This window comes from Ictalurus punctatus, chromosome 26 (genome assembly GCF_001660625.3).
Source record: "Ictalurus punctatus breed USDA103 chromosome 26, Coco_2.0, whole genome shotgun sequence".
NCBI lineage: Eukaryota > Metazoa > Chordata > Actinopteri > Siluriformes > Ictaluridae > Ictalurus > Ictalurus punctatus.
Window position 1 is genome coordinate 9,143,279 of NC_030441.2, and position 21,676 is coordinate 9,164,954.

Consider the following 21,676-nt stretch of genomic DNA (forward strand, 5'->3'; position numbering starts at 1 on the left):
GTTTATTAAGTCTCGCACTGATAGAAAGTGTGTCTTCTGTCACACTTGGAATATGTAATGCAAAGCTTTCATGAAGGACATAAACAGTGTTTGGTTCATGAAGCAGCTGCCTTGAGCATTTGGTCGAACAAAATAGAGCTCTAAAAAGAAAACTCTGTTCCATGTAGTTATGTTTTGTAAAACAGCCCTTAAACCTCTTCAGTAACTGGGTTAAATGATAAATTCACGTCACACGATTCATCTCTGAAGCTAATCAAACAGCAACGTTTTATGGCTCTAGTGTAAATTCTTAAGTCATTTTCTCCCTCGTCTTATTAAGCTTCTCTATTCGGACATCAAAAGGAACCCAATCATTTGCATTATGGGTATGATCACAAACCATGAAAGCACTAAGCAATAAATAGCCCCTGCTTTGTATATTAACCTCTAGTGAATTCCCCCCAAGTTCTGGCCTTCAACAATGAATGAAACAATTGCTAAAGCAGAGACAACGTAATTCATTTCTAATGTAGAAAAAGATCTTTATTACACTTTTATATTGAAACAGCACTTTCAAAGCAGCAATATTTGTCTGATGTCAACATAAAAAAAGGCCAGAAGTCGTTTTATGTCGCATCAAAAGCAATATCCAAGGAAACAAAATGGTTTTAAATCTAGCAAGTGTTAAATCTTAAATATCTCATATTTAGGCGTTTATACTTTTGCGATTCAAAGATTTGTCTGCTGCGCTCTGAAGCAACTTATTACATATATTTACATCAGAAGAAAAAGAATGCTTTACTTTAGTTCACATCACATTGATTGTGGGCATGAATGACTTTCATGACTTATTAACTTGATGGTGCCACACAAAAAAAAAGAAAGAAGAAGGAGGGGAAAAAAAAGAGTAAAATATCTTGGCTGCTCACTAAGTACAACTATACATTCGAATTCTTTCCCAATAACTAATCCTTTAATGTACATTGTTCATATTATTTGAAGCCAACCAAAAGTCCTTCACATTGTTCCCCAGCAATGGTGGCACGGTTCAATAACAGACTCGCATACTGAATACAACCTGTATTCTAATACTTTAGACCCCATCATAATAAAGTGATGCTTGTGATGAGGCTTCTATGTTGAAAACTAGCTTTCTTTGTGAGTTCGTCCTCTGTGGAGCTTTTAGACGAGGCCCATGATGCGAGCCACCCACCAGTTGCATGGCATAATGACACGGCACGCTTGCCTACAGCCTCTGTAGTTGTATGGCCATGATTGGTGTCCACCCAGAGGCTCGCAGATTCGCGTGCAGTGTGTATAGCTACGGCGACACTCGGAGCAGCACACACCTGTGTGGTCCAGCATGGTGTCAAACGTCATAGGGCTGTCCTCACCCTCACGACGCTGCAATTGGGCCAAACACATTAGTCATGGATAAACACCCCTGTTTAATTATCTTCATGCTTAATCAGTATTTTTTATTAATTCATCAACAATAAAAGATGTGAAACTATACAGATGGTAGCCTGAGCTCAGGACACTTGTGTGGCACCAGTGCTTTCTTTCTCACTGCAGTTCACTTGGAATAGTTAAACTACCTCTCTGAGATGCTCTCAGACTGCTTATTTTGGTGTTCACCAATGTGTGCACATTTTGGAGCGTAATGGCTGTGTACTCATCTGCCTATACAACCCACACCAAGGGGGAAACAACGCAAGATTTGATTCAAATGTGTTAAACATTGTGAACACACCCAAAGTGTATCAGAGCTGTAAAAGAATATTGCAGCTTTGAAAGTTAGTGTGTACAAGATAAAATCTGTACAAAGTCATGTCATTTATACTGACGACACACAGTAATATCATGCAGCTGTGCACCATCTGGATGCTAAAAGCTGAGGTGTATATTCGTTATAATAATAAAATAAAAAAAAATAACAGCACTTCTAAGACTGTCTATATGTACAGTTTTAGTAAAGAATTAGCTGCTATTTATTTCCAGATGGTTTTTCACTTTTGTGGAAATGGATTAAAGAGAGGGATTTTTTTTTTTTTTTTTGTGGAAGAGTCAGAAGGGGGAGGAGAGGGTCAATAGAGGGATTCTGGGTCTGTAGAAAGGAGGTCTGTGAGATTAGATGCAGGGTGACAGGCATGGCCTCCTACAGTGACCCTAACATCTGCCCATGCTCTCACGTCTGTGCATGTTGCCCTCTACTTTATAACAGTAGGAGTGTCCAGTTGCACGTGTATTCTGTGACACAATAAGACACCAAATAATCTTGGTTTATATATATAGAGTTATTTTTAAAAAAACCGAACTAAAACAGAACTATCCTCAACATGATGTTGTTTTCCCTTGCTGAAGAAAGGGGAAAAACAACTATGGCCCAAAAATAGGCAAAACATAGCATGTTCGGTGGTCCACAATTGATGTAGACAAGTATCGACTGGCGCGCTCTGAATTGACAGTCCTGAAATATTGCTGCGCTGCGATCTGGCCTCAAGGGTCAGAGTGATTACAATTGGGATGGACATTTTTGCCAAATGGATATTCACATTTTATTGAAATTACTGCCATGTTAAGTATGGCTGCAGGCAGTACAGCTACCGTTACATTAAAGCTGTCAATCATGCAAGGGTCGCTTTCTGAAATCCAATGTGACTTCTGCATACTAATTCAGTTGTACTGAATTTCTCTTTCACTCCATCTCCCTCTGATTCATCTGTGTAAATACAACCGTCATGTGGAAAACTTTTCTAGCCAAATGGCACTCACATGGTAAGGGTTGTTAGGGTTGAATGGAGTGCGGTCGTCGTCTCCCGGAGCCTGACGTCTGGCCCTTGGAACTGGTTTCTTCTGCTCTCCTGGAATGGGCAGTGAACATGATTCATGCAAAATAGCAATTCAGTTGATCACATTTTTGTTCTTTAATTTTAAGTATATTGTGATGGACAAATGACATGCTGATTATACCATTGAGCCTGGCTGTTTCTTTGAGTCATGTTAATTAGGGGTGTGATATACTGGTCAACTATGAGATGGAATATTATACCACACTGCTGTTACTGTATACCAATTGTTGCTCAGTTTACGACATGGCACAGAAAGTAATGCCAGCTTCAAGACAAATCATATGGGTACACTCATTCTAACATGTTATCCTTTCTGTAGTATAGTAACAGTCCTAGAAATGTTCTAGCATGTTCTTTAGCCAAATAATTTGCTACTTGACCTGCCACTGCAATGGCTTAATGTCATCATCTTTCTACATTATGTGAAATGAGAGCACAATATACCAGAAACCTCACATGATTAACGGCCTGTTGTCAATTATGCAGCGTGATGCCTACTAATGGGACGGTTGTCTTGTAATTTTGTGAGCCTGTAGTTTCTCAATTCCAGTCCAGCGTTCTCAAATGTGTTCTACTGGTCAATTTTGTACAAAAGTGCAAATGGATCTTCCTGTGATTTGGTGTCCTAAATCTTTTTTTTTTTTTTTACCTTGGCTGCAGTTTATTGTATACCCTGAAACAGACGTGTGATTTTACGACACTTCACCATTACAAGGAAAGCCTAAATATATAATTAAAGTTATGATGTACTGATATGTCATCATAAAACACCCTTAAGAGTTGCTTGAAATGAGTCAAAGCAATCTCTTTTAACAGGCAAAACTGTATTTCTGGCACTGTTTTGATAAACTGCTCAGATCTGCTGCTTTCCAGACCAATTAATTGAAAACAGTCAGAGTAACCTTCACTTGCTACCGGTACCATAAAATATAAGCATAAATATATGCAATAATGTTTAACATCAATGGATGTCCTTTTTATGGGCTATATATTTTCTCAATGCTGTCTTTGTAACCTAGAAAACTGAGAAATATGTTGACAAAAGGACAGACAAACAGGGAGCACAATAAGAGGCAGTTCTACTGTTTGGGTAGCTAGGACGCAGCCAGAAGATGGGCACATCATCGCAGAGGTCCAAAATCTTGGCACTGAGGAAGCTGGTGTCTTTCAGGGGCTGATCAGCTGCGACCCAGATTAGAGGGTCTTCTACGAACTTGGCAGGCATGACCTCATCCTCCTGTGGGAATCCAAATATACATGCGATTTAATTATAGGTTTGGGTTTGCTGTTCAATGTGTCTTGCTATCCGTGCTCCAACAGAAGAGCCCAAAGCTGCATTAGGTTAGGCTACGCTCATTTAGGACAGGCTTAAATTGTCATGCTTTGCATTAGGGACACATTGATGCCAGTACTATTATGAGGTGTCCAGTCCAATAGCATGCTTCTTTACTCAAATTGTTCAAATGCTACAATACCAAAATCTGATACCACTTAATACTGTGACGTATACCTAGTGTACTATAGCATCTTCCTACAGTACTCTCCCTGTCCACTTTATTATCTTCAGCTGCTGTAGCTTCAGATTCCTGTTCTTGACTGACAGGAGTGGAACCCAATTAGGTCTTCTGCTGTTGAGCCCCTTCACCTCAGCGTTCAGTGTGTTGTGCGTTCTGAGATTCTTTTCTGCTCACCATGGATGTAAAGAATGGCTATTTGAACTACTACAGACTTCCGGTCAGCTCAAACCTGTCTATCCATTCTCTTCTCATCACCTCATCATCCTCTCTCATCAAGATGACATTTCCATACAGCAGAACTGCTGATCATTGGAAAAAAAAATTTTGTTCACCGCACTCATTCTTTGTAAACTCTACAGACTGCTATGTATTAAAATTCCAGGAGATCAACAGTTTCTGAAATACTCGAAACCTCAAAAATGTCTACAGAAACCCTAAGTCAGTGAAAATGAACAGCTCTTATCCAGCATATTGTTCTTGCGCACATACTGTAAGTCATTGAAGATAAAGGCAATACAATGGAGACATTACAGTGTACTTTACTTACAGCTGTACAGACAACATTCACTGCAACCCTACCCAGTCCAAAATAACTAATGTAGCTAGCTAATGCACTTCATTTAAAATGACCTAACTATCGAAATAAACAACGGGCCTAGTAACATATATCTTTGGACACATGGTGGTGCTTTTTACGACCATTATCTAAATAGCGGAAACAAACGGAGCTAAATAACATGCTCCGTGTCGGCTCTGATTGATTAATCGTGAGTAGATTACTCATTTCAGTATCAGGGTAAGTATCGACAGGTATCAAAAAACATGGTATCAATGCATCCCTACTTGGTAGAGTGAGCACTGATTTGTAAGACTGTTTAGATTTGACCACGGATTCCATGCTGTGTAACGCTCCTTCACTTCAGTCTTCAAAGGACTAAAATGGATGTGCCTAGCACCACGAATAGTAGCTCACAGTTGCACACCGTCTCTCATTCATTTCATTGACTGTGTCCCATCCATTTCATACTTTCCTCCCAGCCGCACACATAAAGCTCTAAGATGCTGCAAAGCAACGCTTTTGACAGGACCACCCTTATCAGTGCAGCCCAGCAAGCACGTTGTAAAACACATACGCCGCATGAATATTCAAGTGGCCATTTGCATTAAATCATTTAAAGATGGATGAGTGCTTGAAAAAGAACGCAGCAACTTCACAGTCACGGCTGTTTCGAGAGTATCGTCTTAAACGATGCAAAATGAATGCTGCAGCTGTGAGGTGAGGGGGCATTGGCGCTCTAATTTGGAGCCTAGTCTTGGCAGCACTCCCGAAAAATTGAGCCGTGAGCAGCTTTTAAGGGGTCTCCCGAGCTGTGGACTTTTTTGTGTTTGAAAAACTGGATGGAAGCGCCTCGGGCAGAATCACTAACTGCCGATCCTGTGGTGGACTCTGCCAAAAGCGATAACCATGTGCGTACTCAATCACTTCAATTTTTTGTCTTTTTCACTCAAAGAAAAATAACATATGGAACAAGGCGCAACAGAAATCCAAACCTTTTGTGGGTTCAGTCGATTCTTTTGGTGGTAAATATTATTTATCTCCTATCCACAAATGTTTAAGGCATGCATTCAATCATGGTTATTATCTACAGTTGCAATCAAAATGATTCCCCATTGCAAATCAGGTTTATTGTAAAATAAATTTACAGACTTTCAGCTGTTTGCAATGAACAAATCACACAAAAGCAATTGAAATAGTTCAACACAACGAATGCTTCAAGTGGTTTCTTACAAATTCAACTGAAAATGCAACTTGATTGTTAATGATTTGGGGAAAGCACTTGAAGCATTCGTTGTGTTGAAGTATTTCAATTGCTTTTGTTTGATGTGTTCATTGCAAACAGCTGAAAGTCTGTAAATTTTGACAATAGACCTGATTTGCAATGGGGGTTGAATCATTTTTATTGCAACTGCATAAGGCCTGGGATGTTGAAGTGGTTACAATTCTGCTGTCAAAGAAAGATGTAAAACTATGGCGGGTTTAAAAAAGAAAAATCAATTCTTTGGAAATTAGATGCAAAAGCAGATATTTGCCAGTCAATGATAAAACTGTAGTTGTGGTTGCTCAACATACCAGGTCAAATGTCAGGGACCCCTTGTTCAGAGATTCCAGGTCTGGAAGGTGACCTTTGACCTCAGTCTTGATGTAACACTTCTCTCCTCCAGCAAAACGGATTCCAGTAATTCCCTGAGTATAAAAGACACAATTGATGGCAACTAAGGAAACATCATGCACTCCGACCAAATGTTTTTATTCCAACCCAATCTCACAAAGAATACATATGGATCTTTACAGTGGGTGAGTTTTTGGTGGATTTTATATGAATAAAGAAGTCAACAATTGCTGCACATTTTGCAGTGCTACAACCTAGAACTGAAATCAATGTAATTGGGATTATACATCATGAGCCTACATAAAATAGCCCATAGTATTGAAGTGGGGCATAATGAAGACCAAGCAGCTATCAAAACAAATCTGAGACAAAGTTCTGGATGTACCATCCTAAATTTTAAATATATTTTGGAGCATTATTTAATCAATTATTTAAAAATGGAAAGAATAAGGTGAAACCATGACTCTACATAGAGGAGGTTGTCCACCAAAAGTCAATGACTAGGTAAGGCATGATTTCGGCAGAGAAGCAACAGGCCAAGAGTAACTCAGAGTGTTACTAAGAGTAACAGGCCAAGGTGATTCTACCACCACCATGATTCACTGTGGGGATAAATGTTCTCAGTGTGATTATCAGCATTATTGAAAAGTAATTTTGTCTCTGTATTTAATAGTACTCATTTATATCTAAAGGTGCTACATAGAGTTTCAATTGTGCTTGTGTGTATTTAAAAAAGATCAAAGTATTGCTGAAAACTTACGATTTGAAAATCATGGACTTCAACTGCTTCATCGTTTTTGCTGCCTGTTGTGAACCTCTCTAAGTTGTTCACTGTGTCAATCTCCATGGAGCCCTCCTCCACTTTACCGTCGATGCTCATGCTATAGTGGACATTGACCACCTGTAAGAGGCAAATTAGTTATATATAGTGAAGGTAAAAGACAGTTTAAACACAGGTGAAAAGTGTTTCTTCACAACGTATGTGCAACTAAAACATTAATAAACCATATATACAGCACTTAGAAAACAATGGATTTTGCCTGTCCTGGACCACTAACTACACCTTACCTTGAAATATACTCATTAAAATACATTTTATTCAATTAAACTATATATATATATATAATTCTTATTATACTCTTATTTATACCCCTCTCATGTCTAGTGACTGGTGTTCCCTTTGTTATATTGAGGTGTGTGGTGTCATCATGCCAAGATCTAAAGAGTTCTGTAAGGCCTTCAGAAAAAAGGTTATGGATGCCTATGAGTCTGGCAAGGGATTTAAAAAGATCTCCAAATTATTTGAAATACATCATTCCACTGTAAGGAAAATCATCTACAAATGGTACAGATTTCAAATGACTGCCAATTTGTTCGGGACTGGCCGTCCCAGCAAATTCAACCCCAAAAAATTTAATCACAGAATCTGCTAGTAAGTCTTGCAACTGTTGGTGTCAAAGTGCATGCTTCTACAATCAGAAGGAGATCGCACAAATTTGACCTGCATGGGAGGTGTACCAGGAAAAAGACTTGGATATAAGTTATAGCTTTTCAGGAGAAGCACCTCATACCAACTGTGAAGCACGGTGGTGGAAATGTTATGGTTTGGGGTTGCTTCGCTGCCTCAGGGACTGGACAGCTTGCATTCATTGATTCAACTATGAATTCTGTATCATATCAAAGAGCGCTTGAAGATAATGTGAGGCCATCTCTCCGAAAGTTGAAGTTGAACTGAAAGCGGACCTTTCACCAGGATAATAATCCTAAGCACACTAGCAAACCCACCAAGGAATGACTCAAAAAGAAGAAATGGAGGGTTATGGAATGGCCTAGCCAAATCCCGGATTTGAATCCCATTGAAATGTTGTGAGGGAATTTGAAACAGACAGTACATACAAGAAAGCCCTGAAACATCTTGCAACTGAAAGAATATTGCATGGAAGAGTGGTCGAAAATTCCAGCAAGCCTGTTGGACAATTATGCAAAACGCCCAAAAGAAATAATTTCTGCTAAAGGGAGCAATATTACCTTCTGAGGCCAAGGGTGTACTTACTTTTTCCACAGAAGAATCTCACATCTATTGCTATTTCTTTTGGATAAATGATTGAAAAAGCTAATTTCCTTGTGGTTTTGTTCAAGTATATCAACTTTATTAATAGGCACTGTTTCAAATATTTGCTTGGCCAAACATGTTTAAAAAAAAAAAAAAGCCAACAGTTTCCATGGGGTGTACTTATTTTTTCACATGACTGATTGTTTTCTACATTTGGAAAAGTCAAATAAGACAAGACAAACAGAGGTTGATGAGTAAATAATGAGCACTGGCAGTGATTAACAGCTACAGTGTTTCACTCCTCCATTCATTTGATTGATTAAAATGTTACGTATATATTAGTACAGCTACCAAACTTTAGGCTTGCGTGTTCGTAACTCTGCTAAGCAAAGAAATTAAAACTGCATACATTCCTGACCAAAGTTTGAAATGTGAAGCTATATTTTTAGAACTCAACTTTGAGAATGAAGCCTAGTTCGCATTTCCTTCTCCTTGGCAGGATGGCTTATGTGCAACGTATATGGGCAGTCACATAAAGGGGTCCTTTCACACCAACCATATGATGTACAGCAAGAAATACAAATGGTTGCTTCTTAAACTAAACTTCTTGCCAGTTAAATGATCACTGACTCACACCAGTTTTTATTGGCATGGATCCAACATGGGAGCCTGCTAAAAATAAAGCTATTATCTGGTCACCATCTTCAAGCCATGAAGCAACTCCAAATCAATATTCTCCTATTAAAATATTACCAGATAGCAAATCCACACCATTGCAGAGCAGGATGACAAGAACATTGGTCTATTGGTAAATGTGACTCCCACCGTGTTGAATTTGCACCATGTATGTATATGTATATTCAAACTGACACAAATGAACACTATATGAGTGAAGTAAAGACTGTAGACGTTAATTACTTACAATTAATCGCAATTACAATTTTGGCCATGTCAATCATTTTGTAGATTTTTGGATCAAACACACCTATAGCATGTCTACTCTTAAACTGTAGTAATTAAAAATGTCAAACCTCAGCAGTAATATGTTTGTTTTACAGCTTTGTAAAACGCACAACCACAACATAATCAGAAACGTATTTGTCGGTTTCTTTTATAAGCCTATTTAGATGTTTATTGCAGAAAAAATGGCATAAAAATATTTTTATAACAGTGCATGATATTTTCTTCAGTAAAATACATATAAATGGCAATCCAACAAACTGTTATGTAAAAGTCGTACACAGTGAAATTTTCATTTTTACATTAAATTCAGAACTTGTTGAAGCCTTGTTTGCATGAATTTTGGAAAAGTTCTAATACAAAAATACTTGAAGAAATCAGCAATCAGCTATATATATATATATATATATATATATATATATATATATATATATATATATATATATATATATATACACACACACTGAATTGATTCAACACTACAAGCTTATTTGACACTAAAAGTTGATGCAAAAGCACTAAGAGTGTGTAAGTATATTTAACAGTAAATTTATTGGTGTGAATGTTATTTAGTGATCTTTTTCTATTCGAAGCCTTGAGGAAAGCCTTTAAGCTAAGGGTAAACACTACAGCATGTATTCTCCACCTCTCGGTCCTTGGGCTTCAACTAGACCACCTTCCACTGATATACCCTCAAACAGCAAATCATTCATATATTAGACCTGGTAGTTTATAAAAGACGAAGAAGAAGAAGAAGAAGAAGAAGAAGAAGAAGAGGAAGAAGGCGGTGGAGGCATGAGATGAGAAAATGAATCCACTGCCTTACGTGCTTGTCATTGTCATTCCAGAAGTAAAAGGCACCCACGGCTCCGAGCAGCAAGAGCACTGCCCCGATACTCAGCGCGCCCACGGCGATCTTGAGCGCGCGCACGGAGCTCGAGGGCTTCACGGCGACAGTGGCGTACGCCTGCAATACCATACAACATTTATAAAGCTCCTCAGGCGTTTTAGTCATTGATATGTCAAATAGTAGACCTAAAAATTAACTGCACATGAATTACTATCATGAACGCGCCTGTGGATGAGCAGTGAAGCAACCCTGGCACTTGACCCAGAAACTCATTTGTAAGGCATAAAGGCTTTAACTAAAATGAGATTTCTTTTTCAAAGATGTTTATACATTTACCAAACCACTTCTAATGAGATGTTCACACAAACAAACTGTAAAATGTGCTATTTTAATGTTTTCTGTATTAATATAAAGGGATTATTGCATGTAAATGACTTACAGGTGGCATGAACTGTTGTAAATCCTCAGGTCCGGCCAAAGCAATAGGGATTTTCTCAGAGGTCTCCTCCATGGCTGGTTGTAGACTTCTGTCACAGTGTTCACTTGTTCGGTTTTAGCAAATAGAGGGGAAAAGTTAGGCATGGGGCTCGTGACGGGAGGGTGTAAGATTACGGGTGCTTGGGAAGTCCAATGGCATGTTTGAAAGCAGTGTAAAAAAAAAAAAAAAAAAAAACGAAGGTTTTTTTGTTGTTTAATGGTGATCATCGGTGTGAAAGTAAATCCTTACGTTGATCATTTGTGTCTAGTTGAATTTATAGAAATACTATAGATTAGGCCTATAATTCAGTTTTGTGTTGGAAGTGCTTACACAGTAAATAGTTCTCTAAAAAGTGTCAAAAGAAAAAGTTTCCACTAGGAAGCTTTAAGGGTTCTTGTGTTACATTAGTGGAGGCACTTTTAATGTTTGCACTGATGAAACAATCTGAAAAAAAAAACACCTTCAGAAAATCCTCGAGAAAACCTTTCTCTTTTTTTTTTTTTTTTTTTTGGTGAGTGCAGAATATCAATTAATGCACATGTGCTTTTGTTAGCTAATGGACTACATGAGATACAAATGCTCCATGTCATGTTTGAGTGCATAAGTGGAACAAGATACTCCTTAAACTGATAAGCTACATTTAAAACCTACACAGGAATAAAGCCGTACTTAATTAACATGAACTCATACAGTGCTGAATTATCTCAGTGTAGAATGTCTAGTAGGACGTGTAAACGCTGTGTCATGTGTGAATACAAAGCTGGGTTATTTGCTGTGCATGCACAAACTGAGCTGTTATTCCCATGTAGCCATCTCCAGTGGTTGTGGTAATAAAAATCTGGTAGATTTCCTTATGTTTAAGTAGATGCAAATGAAGGTCAACGTTTCACAATTTGACTGATATGCCTTTCAAGCATGCACAGATGTCCAAGGTCAAACAAGGCACCAAAAACATTTAACGTCTCATCACTCAAAACGTTAATACATCCGCGGCTATCACAAGTTTAATGCTGGTGTGAGTGAATGAAGCAAATATTGATTCACTTGTTCAATCAATGAGAGAGAGAGAGAGAGAGAGAGAGAGAGAGAGAGAGAGAGAGAGAGAGAGAGAGAGAGAGAGAGAGAATAAAGGTTCTACAATGGTTCTTTACAGCACCATAGTTTATGCAAAGAACCTTCTACTTGTCAAGACCCATTTTCCATTATATAGGGTTCTTGAGTTGAGCTATGGTTCTCTGAAGGTTAAAGAAGTTCTTAATGTTTCATTACATGTTCTTCAGAGCAGTGTATTGGTTCTCCAAGGTATCATCCCTTAACGGGTTAAAGAAAACCTTATGAAGTTCCTCATGGGACTGGAAAATCACTCCTGGAATCACTCTTAAGAACCTTACCGTGGTTCCTTAAAGCACTAACTAAGGGTTTTTTTTAGTTTTTTTTTTTTAGAGAACTTATGATGACATGGTTCCTTGGGGCACTGCTGTGAAGAAGCTATAATGAAACATTAAGAACATCTTTAATCTCCAAAGAAGCATATAACTCAACTCAAGAACCCTGTACAATGAAAATGGTTGTTAAAGCACCAATAAATAGATGGTTCTCTAAAGAACTTGAGAGTAATAGGTTCTTTGTGCAACTTTAAATGCTTTTCCTGTGGCATCAGGATGAAAAACTTTTTCGTTCTAATTGGGAGCTTTATTTTGTACCTTAGTGAAACCTTACTGACCTTACCTTGGTGCATGGTGTCATTTACATTAGTGGAAATAGAATGGTGTATGTGCTGTTAGGATTATTTCAGCCCCTGCTTCCAGCACCAACATGCTCTTACTCTCAAATTGTGCAAACAGCGCCATCCACTGTCCCTGAACATACTTATCATTTAAAAAAAAAAAAAAAAAAAAAAAAAGATTTCATTTCAGTGAGCCTGAAAGGGACGCAAGAATATCGATTTTCAATGTTTATTTTTATAACACAGTGAGAGAAATAAATCAAAAAGTTACATCTCACATTCAATGTCTGCGCATTTATCAACTTGATAGGGTTTCCGACCTTGAAAAGGGTCTTTATTTTTTTGTTAAATAAAGGACATGCTTTTATTATAAAGTATATAATCTCAAATAACCTTTGTTTTACTTATCAATAATATAAAAAATAAACTCTGTATTTACAAACTTGCATTATATACACAAGATTTCCAACAAGATCAGGTGATTGTTCAAAACTGTCAGAAAATTAAGACCAACACTGATTGAAAATGTTTTGTTTTTAAATAGACAAATATTTATACTTGTACATTTTCATCCGGCCATATAGATTTAATTTTAGAGAGACATCTTATCATGGACCCCTTAATCTTCGTTTTTGGAACAGCGTGCTGTTGTGGGAGAATACACTGGAATCGTGACGTCGTTGATATCTTGGATACTCGGCTGAGGTGGGGGAACGATGACATATTCTTGGTGTAGCACTCTTTCATAAACACTCTGCAAGCCCACTGTTTTGGGGATGTTTGCCTGGTAATAGTTGTCCCTTCTGAGAGTATCCCTTGGAAGTGAGCCTGTCTTAGCGAATGTGGACAGATGCTGTCTGGAGTTGCTGTTCATCCGGGTGGCGTTTGGACTCCAGCATCGGTCTGAGTGGCCGAGGATCCTGCACTCGCTCGTGCATGCCCACAGAGCTGGAATAAAACACAAACAAACAAACAATTAGCAATTATTTTTTTATTTTAGCCACAATAAATATCTGTTTAGCCCAGACGTTTTCAATTCAGTCCATGGGATATCTCATCCATCCATATTTGTATTCCACTCTAACACAAATCTAAGACAGGTGAAGGTGGCTTACCTGGCTCAGGTGTGTCAGGTGTGAAAAATATAGATATGGATATGGATGGAGATCATTGAGGACTGGTTTTATTAAAACAAAATAATACGCTCATTGAGTTTACCATCTTGGGCGCTGTTTGGGTGTCCGTCCTTTTTCAGGCCATCTCCGCTTATGTCCGAATCGCTGTCGTTGAAGTCACTGTCTCCTTTGCCACTGTCCTTCCCACTGAACTGAGGATCTCGTGCTGAAATAGTTGTATAGGAGTTGCCCTTCCATATTGTAATCGGCCTTACAGCCTCTTTTCCATAACCAGGAAGCGTTAAATATCCCTGTTTGAACAAAATAAACAAACAAATAAATAAACAAATAAATAAATAAACACAAAAAAACATCAAGTAAGAGGTGCATAACTCAGAGTCCAGCACAGTTAGTGATTTCTCTGTTCAAACATGATTCAGCTCAACAGTTGAGTTAAGGCAAAAAAATAAATAAATAAATAAATAAATAAATAATAATAATAATAATCATCATCCAACTGTGCTGCACTCCAGCATCAGAAAACAAGGTTATAAGAGAGAGAGAGACAGACAGACAGAGAGAGAGAGAGAGAGAGAGAGGCTTACGTCTAATTTTGGTCCATGGCTTTTGTCTTCTGCCCCATACGCGGTGTCGATTCCGTCTTCAGAGCTGCAGCACTCATCATTACCCACTTGAACGGATCCGGTGAAAGCCGGTTTATTTGAGTAGGTCTGTCCATCAAACACGTTTTCACTGTGAACTGGAATCAGTGGGTCACTGTTATTTTTCTCTACATCCAGATTCACATCGTCTTCCTTTTCATCCCCGAATCCATTGTGCCGCTTGTCTAGTTTGCGCTTATTGCAGGTGGTCGCTATTAAAATGATGGCTAAAAGCAACAGCGTGCAGCTTCCTGCCAGAACCACGATGATAACCACTGACAGATCCAACTCATGAACTTCATCATCACTGCCAGTGTTTCTGAACAGGTTGCGGTCACCTTTGGGAGCCCCGGCGACGACCGTGAAGCGGATGGTGGCTGTAGAAGTGAGAGAAGGTCTTCCGTGGTCGCTCACTGTTACCGTGGCTTTAAACGTCTCGCCCACGTCGTAGGCACCTTCACGGTTCACGTAGATCTCCCCGCTCACTTTATTGATAGAAAGCGCGCCGGCTTCGGACGAGGTCATTTGGTAGGACAGCTCGGCGTTAATGCCTTCGTCGGCGTCTCGCGCCTTTATTTGCATGATAACGTAGCCCGATGGGGCTTCTTTAGGTAAGAGGACGTCCACAGAGCCGTTACTGAGCACGGGATGTACGATGACGGGAGCGTTGTCGTTCTGATCGACTATTTTGAGGTTGATGGTGGCGGTGCCGTGCAGCTGAGGCGCGCCACCGTCACTCGCATGGACGCGCAGCTCGAGCTGCTTGAGAACTTCGTAATTGAAACTTCTCAGCGCGTAAAGAGAGCCAGTGGCGGGATCTAGGGAGACAAATGTTGACACCGGAGCGCCCATCACGTACGTTTCCGCGAGTTTATAGCTCACTTTGCTGTTTTGTCCCGCATCCAAGTCGCGCGCCACGACCGTGGTGATGTATGCGCCCGGTGCGTTGTTTTCTACGAGCGACACTTCATAGGTGGCTTTGCTGAATATGGGCGCGTTGTCGTTTTCATCAGTCAGTCTAACGGTGTACTGTGTGATGGTGCGGAACGGTGGAGAGCCGAGGTCTTCGGCCACCACTGTCAGGTTATACTCGGCTATTTTTTCCCTATCCAGCGGCGCCGTGGTGACAATCATGTAGCTGTCCTCGTACGCCTGCTGGAGCCGGAAGTGATCGTGCCCGTAGAGGGTGCAGTGCACCTGGCCGTTGACTCCTGAGTCCCGGTCCGAAGTACTGATAAGAGCCACGAAAGTGTCCTTAGCGGCCGCCTCGGTTACGTGCGCAACTCCCGCCGCCATGGACGTCATCGGCGTAATGGTGATCTCAGGCGCGTTGTCATTCACGTCCTGCACCTGTATGACCACTTTACAGATGGCTGGCGGACTCGGACTCTGACCCAGATCGGACGCCTGGACATCGAACTCGTACGTCGTTTTGCTCTCGTAATCCATCGGGCTCTCCAGTGTGATGCGCCCGCTTTTCCGGTCTACGCGGAAAAGTTGCCTGATCTCCGAGGGCACCTGGTTCCCGAGTCCGTACACCACTTCTCCGTTCAAACCTTCATCCGGATCGACTGCATTGAGATCCAAAAGCAGAAAGCCCACTGGCGCGTCCTCTGGTATTTCTACTGAAAAGTGGTTGCGCTCGAAAATGGGACTGTTGTCATTGTAGTCCTTCACCTTGACGTTGATCTTAGTGATGCCGGACCTGGGCGGATTTCCGCCGTCCGTCGCCACGAGCTCCAGCGCATAGGACGCCTGTGTCTCCCTGTCCAGCTCTTTCATTAGCACCAGCTCCGCATATTTAACCCCATCCGCCCTGCTCAGCACGTCAATAGTAAAGTGGCTATTCACTGAGATCTGGTAGCTCTGAATATAGTTCGTACCCACGTCTTCATCTACAGCCACATCTAAGGGTATTCTGGTACCGGGTGCTGTGTTTTCTGAAATTTCCAGCGTAGACTCCTTCCTGGGAAACTCGGGCGCGTTGTCATTAATGTCCTTCACCTCGACTTCGACGTGTATCAATTTAAATTGGTCTTTAGAGAAACTCACCACATCGAAGGCAATCACACACTGAGGAGAGTGCTTGCAAATTCTCTCTCTGTCAATCTTCTCGCCTACAGTCAGCTGCCCGTCGCTTTCTCTGAGCCGAACAAAAGATGCGTTGACCTGCTTCATCATCCTGAAATTAGTCTTGGAGCCCACGGACGGACCTAAGGACATGTCCTTGGCCAGGTTTCCGATAACGGTGGCCGGTGCGTCCTCTTCGTACGTTTCGTATTTCATGGTCCTTCCCGCTGCTCGCGCTGGCAGCAGAGGCAATGACAGCAAGGTGAAAAAGAACATCCACCGGTGACCGCATGCATTCCCTCCCATAGTGACTGATCTGTCACTCCACTAAAATGTGACAAAACCACACACAAAAAAATCCAAAAACAAAACAAACAACAACAACAACAACAACAACAACAAAAAACAATCAAGTTGGATTTTCAATCCTATTGTCTTAACATAAGGTTCCTGAACCCAGAGAGGATAAAGTGGCTCTCCTCTGCGCGCTCCACCACTGCGCCCGCTTTTAAAAAGCAACTCGCGAAAACTGCAGTGGCGGCCCCGTTTATAGACGCGCGCATGCAAATGAGAGCCAGTGTGACCAATCCCCGCATTGAATACAGAAAAAGGGACTTTTAAAAGACACCTAAGCCTATTTTAGAGAATGCTTAAAGCGAAGGAGTTGGCACAACAACATAAAGTGCTTGATTTACTATATAGGATACTTTTTTTTCTCTCTCTCTCTCCAGATCTCCATAGAGTCCAATCTACTATATCTGCTTCAGTCAGTTCAGGTGCGGGTCTGAATAAGAGAGAAATATGAACTGCTAACTGACACCCTTATCCAGAGGGACTTACATATGTATCACTTATACAACTGGGTAGTTGAGGGTTAAGGGCCTTGCTGAAGGGCCCAGCAGTGGCATCTTGGTGGTGCTGGGATTTGAACTTATGACCTTCCAGTCCGAAGTCCACTGATCTCCCACTTCACCACATTTTCCTTGGAGAAGGCGTTTTACAAAACTGTTTTAATGCTCAACTATATGTTTTAGGTTTCTCCACGTGCAAGAATGCGCATCGGTTGAAAGTTGTACAGTGTTTTGTTGATCAAACCTAGATAATCCACGAGATCCAATGATGATTTCCTATACATTCTTAGCTCACGAGATGTCGTGTGAGCTGAATCGTAATTCGGCACCGATGTCTCTGTACTTGTGCTCGTTTAGCATGCATGGTGCATGCAACTGGCTGCGCGCCTCCTCCTTCTCTTACACATTCGCCTGCTATGCCAGGTGAACAAAAACCCCGTTACCAATAGGATTTAGACCAAGCGCCCACGAGATTTAGAAAAGATCTCTATAGTCAGATTATATCAAAGGCATATGAAGGCCTCGTTAACGCCAAGGATATAATGCCAAGGCAGGGTTTCCCATTGGAGGCATTAGACATCCAGCAGCGCTTTCACACACACAGCCGCGCCTAAGTGGACCATAATGAAGCAGCTCCGCATGCGCTCCTTTGTGTCTGCCACGATCACTGATATAACTCTTTTCACCAAACCAAGATGGTCGATGAATTGGCCAGAGCTTTTGGGAGGGGGTGGTGTGCTTGGTATTAAAATGCGTTTAGGGAGCGATCAGGTTCGTCACGGGTATTTAAGAGATTTTGTTCCTCTCAGCCCCTCTTTCTGCACTCTTCCATCCGCGGGACAGAAGGACAAAGAGGAGAAAATCCATCTGCCAGCATCACGTTATAGACAAGGAAGGTTTTTTTTTAATTCCTCTGTGTGTATAGTTCCATAATAGTCTCACCAAATACACATTCCTAATAGCTATTTCGTACGAGTTAACTTGTATAAAAGTTATATGGCGATGGATTGAATCCTGGCTTTTTCCATGCCTTCATTCGTATAAAATTCACCACAGACTTCTCATCACTCTTGCAGTGTTTCTTTATATTCCTGATGTGAATTTTGAGCTCGACTTAATCGCCCATTGCTCTTCTCTATAAATAAAAAAGGGTACTAAACTGTACCTTGTCGCTGGTGTGGTATCCTCAAGTGCACACCTTTACTTAGAAATCTGCAGTGGAAAAACTAATCACGCGCCTTAAATCACTTTAAAGGTACACTATTAAAGGTACAATCCATGTTAAAGGTACAAATTATGTACCATTTTACTTGTCGCTGGTGTGGCACTCTCGAGGGTACATATTTTGTACTTTTAATATGGATCGTACCTTTAATTGTGTACCTTTAAAGTGATTTAAGGTGCGTAAATGGACCGTGATTAGTTTAGTATATTAGTATGATATACCTATAGTATTCCTTTAAGTTTAGTAGGTTTTTTCCTTAGAGTATAAAGAATTTGGAGATGGGTCACTTCTGTGAGTCTTGTCAGTGAGTGATGCGTCCATCGGATATAACTTTTTTTTGTTCTTCTTTTTTTAACTTTACAGTCCAACTGACTTACATTCACGAGGATTAGATGACGTCAAAAAGATCCTTCAGTGAGATGCTCAGCACTGCACCTAACAGACTGTGGTGTTCTTAAAGGTTTTCCATTCTGTCATACCCTTTAGACAATTGCAAATCTATTCTAACCCCCCCCCCTCCCCTCCTCCCCTCCTCCCCTCCTCCCCTCCTCTTTTTTCCCAAATAAAAAAGAATTAGCCGTGGACCCTCACGTGACCTGCGTGTCAATCTCGCCGCCTGCACGCGAGCTGAACAATGGTGGAATTAGTGAGAGCTGCGAAAATCCCATCTCGGTGAGCTGTTATTTGCATTTGCTAAAGGCGCGGGAGAAAAGCGGAGTGGCCATGCCATTGTCATTGCATTTGTTCTCATGAACGCCTGGCCGTTGTTGTGTGAAGTTGGTCGCATGAGTCGTTTTTTTTTTGAGCAAGGGCTTAACTCTTTTGGTATGATAACGAGGAGATTTGCCCTCTGTCACCCGCGTTTTGGGAGTGGGAACGGGGGAGCGAGACTCCCGAAATCAGGAGTGTGCGTGTGTGTATATGGGGGAGATGGGACAGGGGTGTCCGCGCGCGCGCACGAGGGGGCAAGGAGGGGTCTCTCGTACTCACTCTGACTCACGCGCGCGCGCACACCTGTCCGTAACCTCCTCTTAACTCGCGTGCCGTCACTTCACTCACTAATTGCTCCTTAACACAAGTCATTAGTCCGACTTTCTCTGATGCAGATTGGAGCGCGGCTCGAAGAGCGCCTTCGTTAACGCTCTCCTGCATCATTATAGCAGAGAAAACTGTTTTGATTGCAGACATTTGGCACAGTCTGGAGAGAGATGAAAAGCCGGGGGAGTTTATCCTCTTTTTTTTTCCGTCTCTCGAGTATTCTGAGTCGTTTAGCTCTGTTTAATCAACAGCTCCTGACCTGTGACCTATAGCCAAAAGCTTCTCCAAATAATAAAACAATAGGCTGTGCTCTTTAATCCCCCAGAATACATGTAAAGGAAAAATGTGACCTCAATTACTTCTCGGTAGTGACTAAAGAATGCTCTCTACTTCAAACTGGTCTCCTCATCTCAGAATCCATCCCAACACGTGACCTCTGGGATTGCTACTGAAATGCTTATTATAGGTTACATTTCATATTGTTTTTAAGCTATCCACTGCTGAGTTTACCTTAATATTGACAATATTTTTCAATGAGAGGATAAAAAGAGATTCTTATGGCGGGGGATCCCCAACAAACTCTAGATTTACACATAAAGTGTTTCTCAGCCATCTGGGCATTCCAGCAGACCAAAGAACACTTTGAATAAATTCGTCATTAAGGGACAAAACAGTTAACAACTCATGAATATAACTTTACACATGCGAATGAGCAGGAAACTTTATGTGCTTGCTGTGCCCTAAGGAAGCTGTCCCACAACCACTCCCTCCTCTTTTTCGCTTCATTTGCGGCTTTGTGCGTAAAGAGCGCCGCGTTTTGTGTGATGCACCGCAAGCTGTGCGGTCCTCCCCGCCAGATCTCTAATGACTTTCCAATGATGATTTAAGAGAGGTCTCGTTGCCGTCTCATCCCTTTTCACTCTTTGACAAGGCCTTTGAATTTAGGCACCCAGGGTTTTTTTTTTTATGTCTACTACTTGCCTCGTCGCCTATAGTGTCGTTCTTTAGAGGCGCAGAAGGTAGCATACAAGACAAAATCCCAAACTCTCTGATATGAATATATGACCAAGAGACCCTCGCAATAAATCAGGACCTAGTTTCGGCTTATATAGCAAGTACTAAAGCTAAAGTATTGAATCAGCATTTACAATAATAAGCATGTAGTTTTGCTTATATGCATGTATTGCATTAGTTTGTACTCCTTGTCCTAATAATATCGCTCTATGTAGGCTATATCATGCTGCTATGACTTATTTGTGTTTTCTTGCACATAGACAGTTCTCCTGCACGAGTACTTCTGATACCTATTTACATATCATGCTGCTATACCATTCATTTTATTATTCCTGACACTACTGCTGTAAAATGTATAATTATTTACCTTCTCTGCAACACTTGCTGCTGTAACATATTTACCCACGACGGACTAATAAAAAGTTTAGATTATCGAGGTATAAGATCGACTGATGAATTTAAGAGTGAAAGACTTCTTTCACTTCTTAGTCCTTTTCCCTGAGTCATATATAAACACACACACACACACACACACACACACACACACACACACACACACACACACACACACAACTAATGGTTTGTTGAAGATATTTTAATACTTTTGTTCATAGACTTGTATTTGATATTAAGCATGACTCTAATATGTTAAACTCTCTCTCTCTCTCTCTCTCTCTCTCTCTCTCTCTCTCTCTCTCTCTCGCTCTGTCTCTCTCTCTCACTCTGTCTCTCTCTCTCTCTCGCTCTGTCTCTCTCTCTCTCTCTCTGTCTCTCTCTCTCGCTCTGTCTCTCTCTCTCTCTCTCTCTCTCTCTGTCTCTCTCTCTCGCTCTGTCTCTCTCTCTCTCTCTGTCGCTCTCTCTCTCTCTCTCGCTCTGTCTCTCTCTCTCTCTCTCTCTCTGTCACTCTGTCTCTCTCTCTCTCTCTCTCTCTCTCTCTCTCTCTCTCGCTCGCTCGCTCGCTCTGTCTCTCTTTCTGTCTCCCTCTTTCGCTCTAAAAGGACAATTTAAAAGTCTCTCTCTCTCTTTCTCTCTCTCTCTCTTTCTCTCTCTCTCTCTCTCTCTCTCTCTCTCTCTCTCTTCCACTTCAGTAATAGCACATGAACATGTAGCTCTCC

The 21,676-nt window shown here is 41.0% G+C and overlaps 2 protein-coding genes across 2 annotated transcripts; both read right to left on the bottom strand.

Moving 5' to 3' along the window:
* Positions 1 to 25: 25 nt before the first annotated feature.
* On the bottom strand, positions 26 to 10,975 carry cnmd (chondromodulin). The gene is made up of 7 exons (XM_017457509.3): positions 10,822 to 10,975; positions 10,359 to 10,499; positions 7,280 to 7,420; positions 6,480 to 6,593; positions 3,915 to 4,068; positions 2,755 to 2,843; positions 26 to 1,383 (listed from the first exon to the last, which is right to left on the bottom strand). The coding sequence occupies exons 1-7, from the start codon at positions 10,891 to 10,893 to the stop codon at positions 1,162 to 1,164; spliced, it is 933 nt and encodes a 310-aa protein (XP_017312998.1). The 5' UTR covers positions 10,894 to 10,975; the 3' UTR covers positions 26 to 1,161.
* A 1,826-nt stretch (positions 10,976 to 12,801) lies between these two features.
* On the bottom strand, positions 12,802 to 16,941 carry si:ch211-199f5.1 (protocadherin-8). Its single transcript, XM_017456888.3, has 3 exons — positions 14,307 to 16,941; positions 13,805 to 14,012; positions 12,802 to 13,534 (listed from the first exon to the last, which is right to left on the bottom strand). Exons 1-3 carry the CDS (start codon positions 16,737 to 16,739, stop codon positions 13,206 to 13,208), a joined length of 2,970 nt encoding a protein of 989 aa, XP_017312377.1. The 5' UTR covers positions 16,740 to 16,941; the 3' UTR covers positions 12,802 to 13,205.
* Positions 16,942 to 21,676: the final 4,735 nt, after the last annotated feature.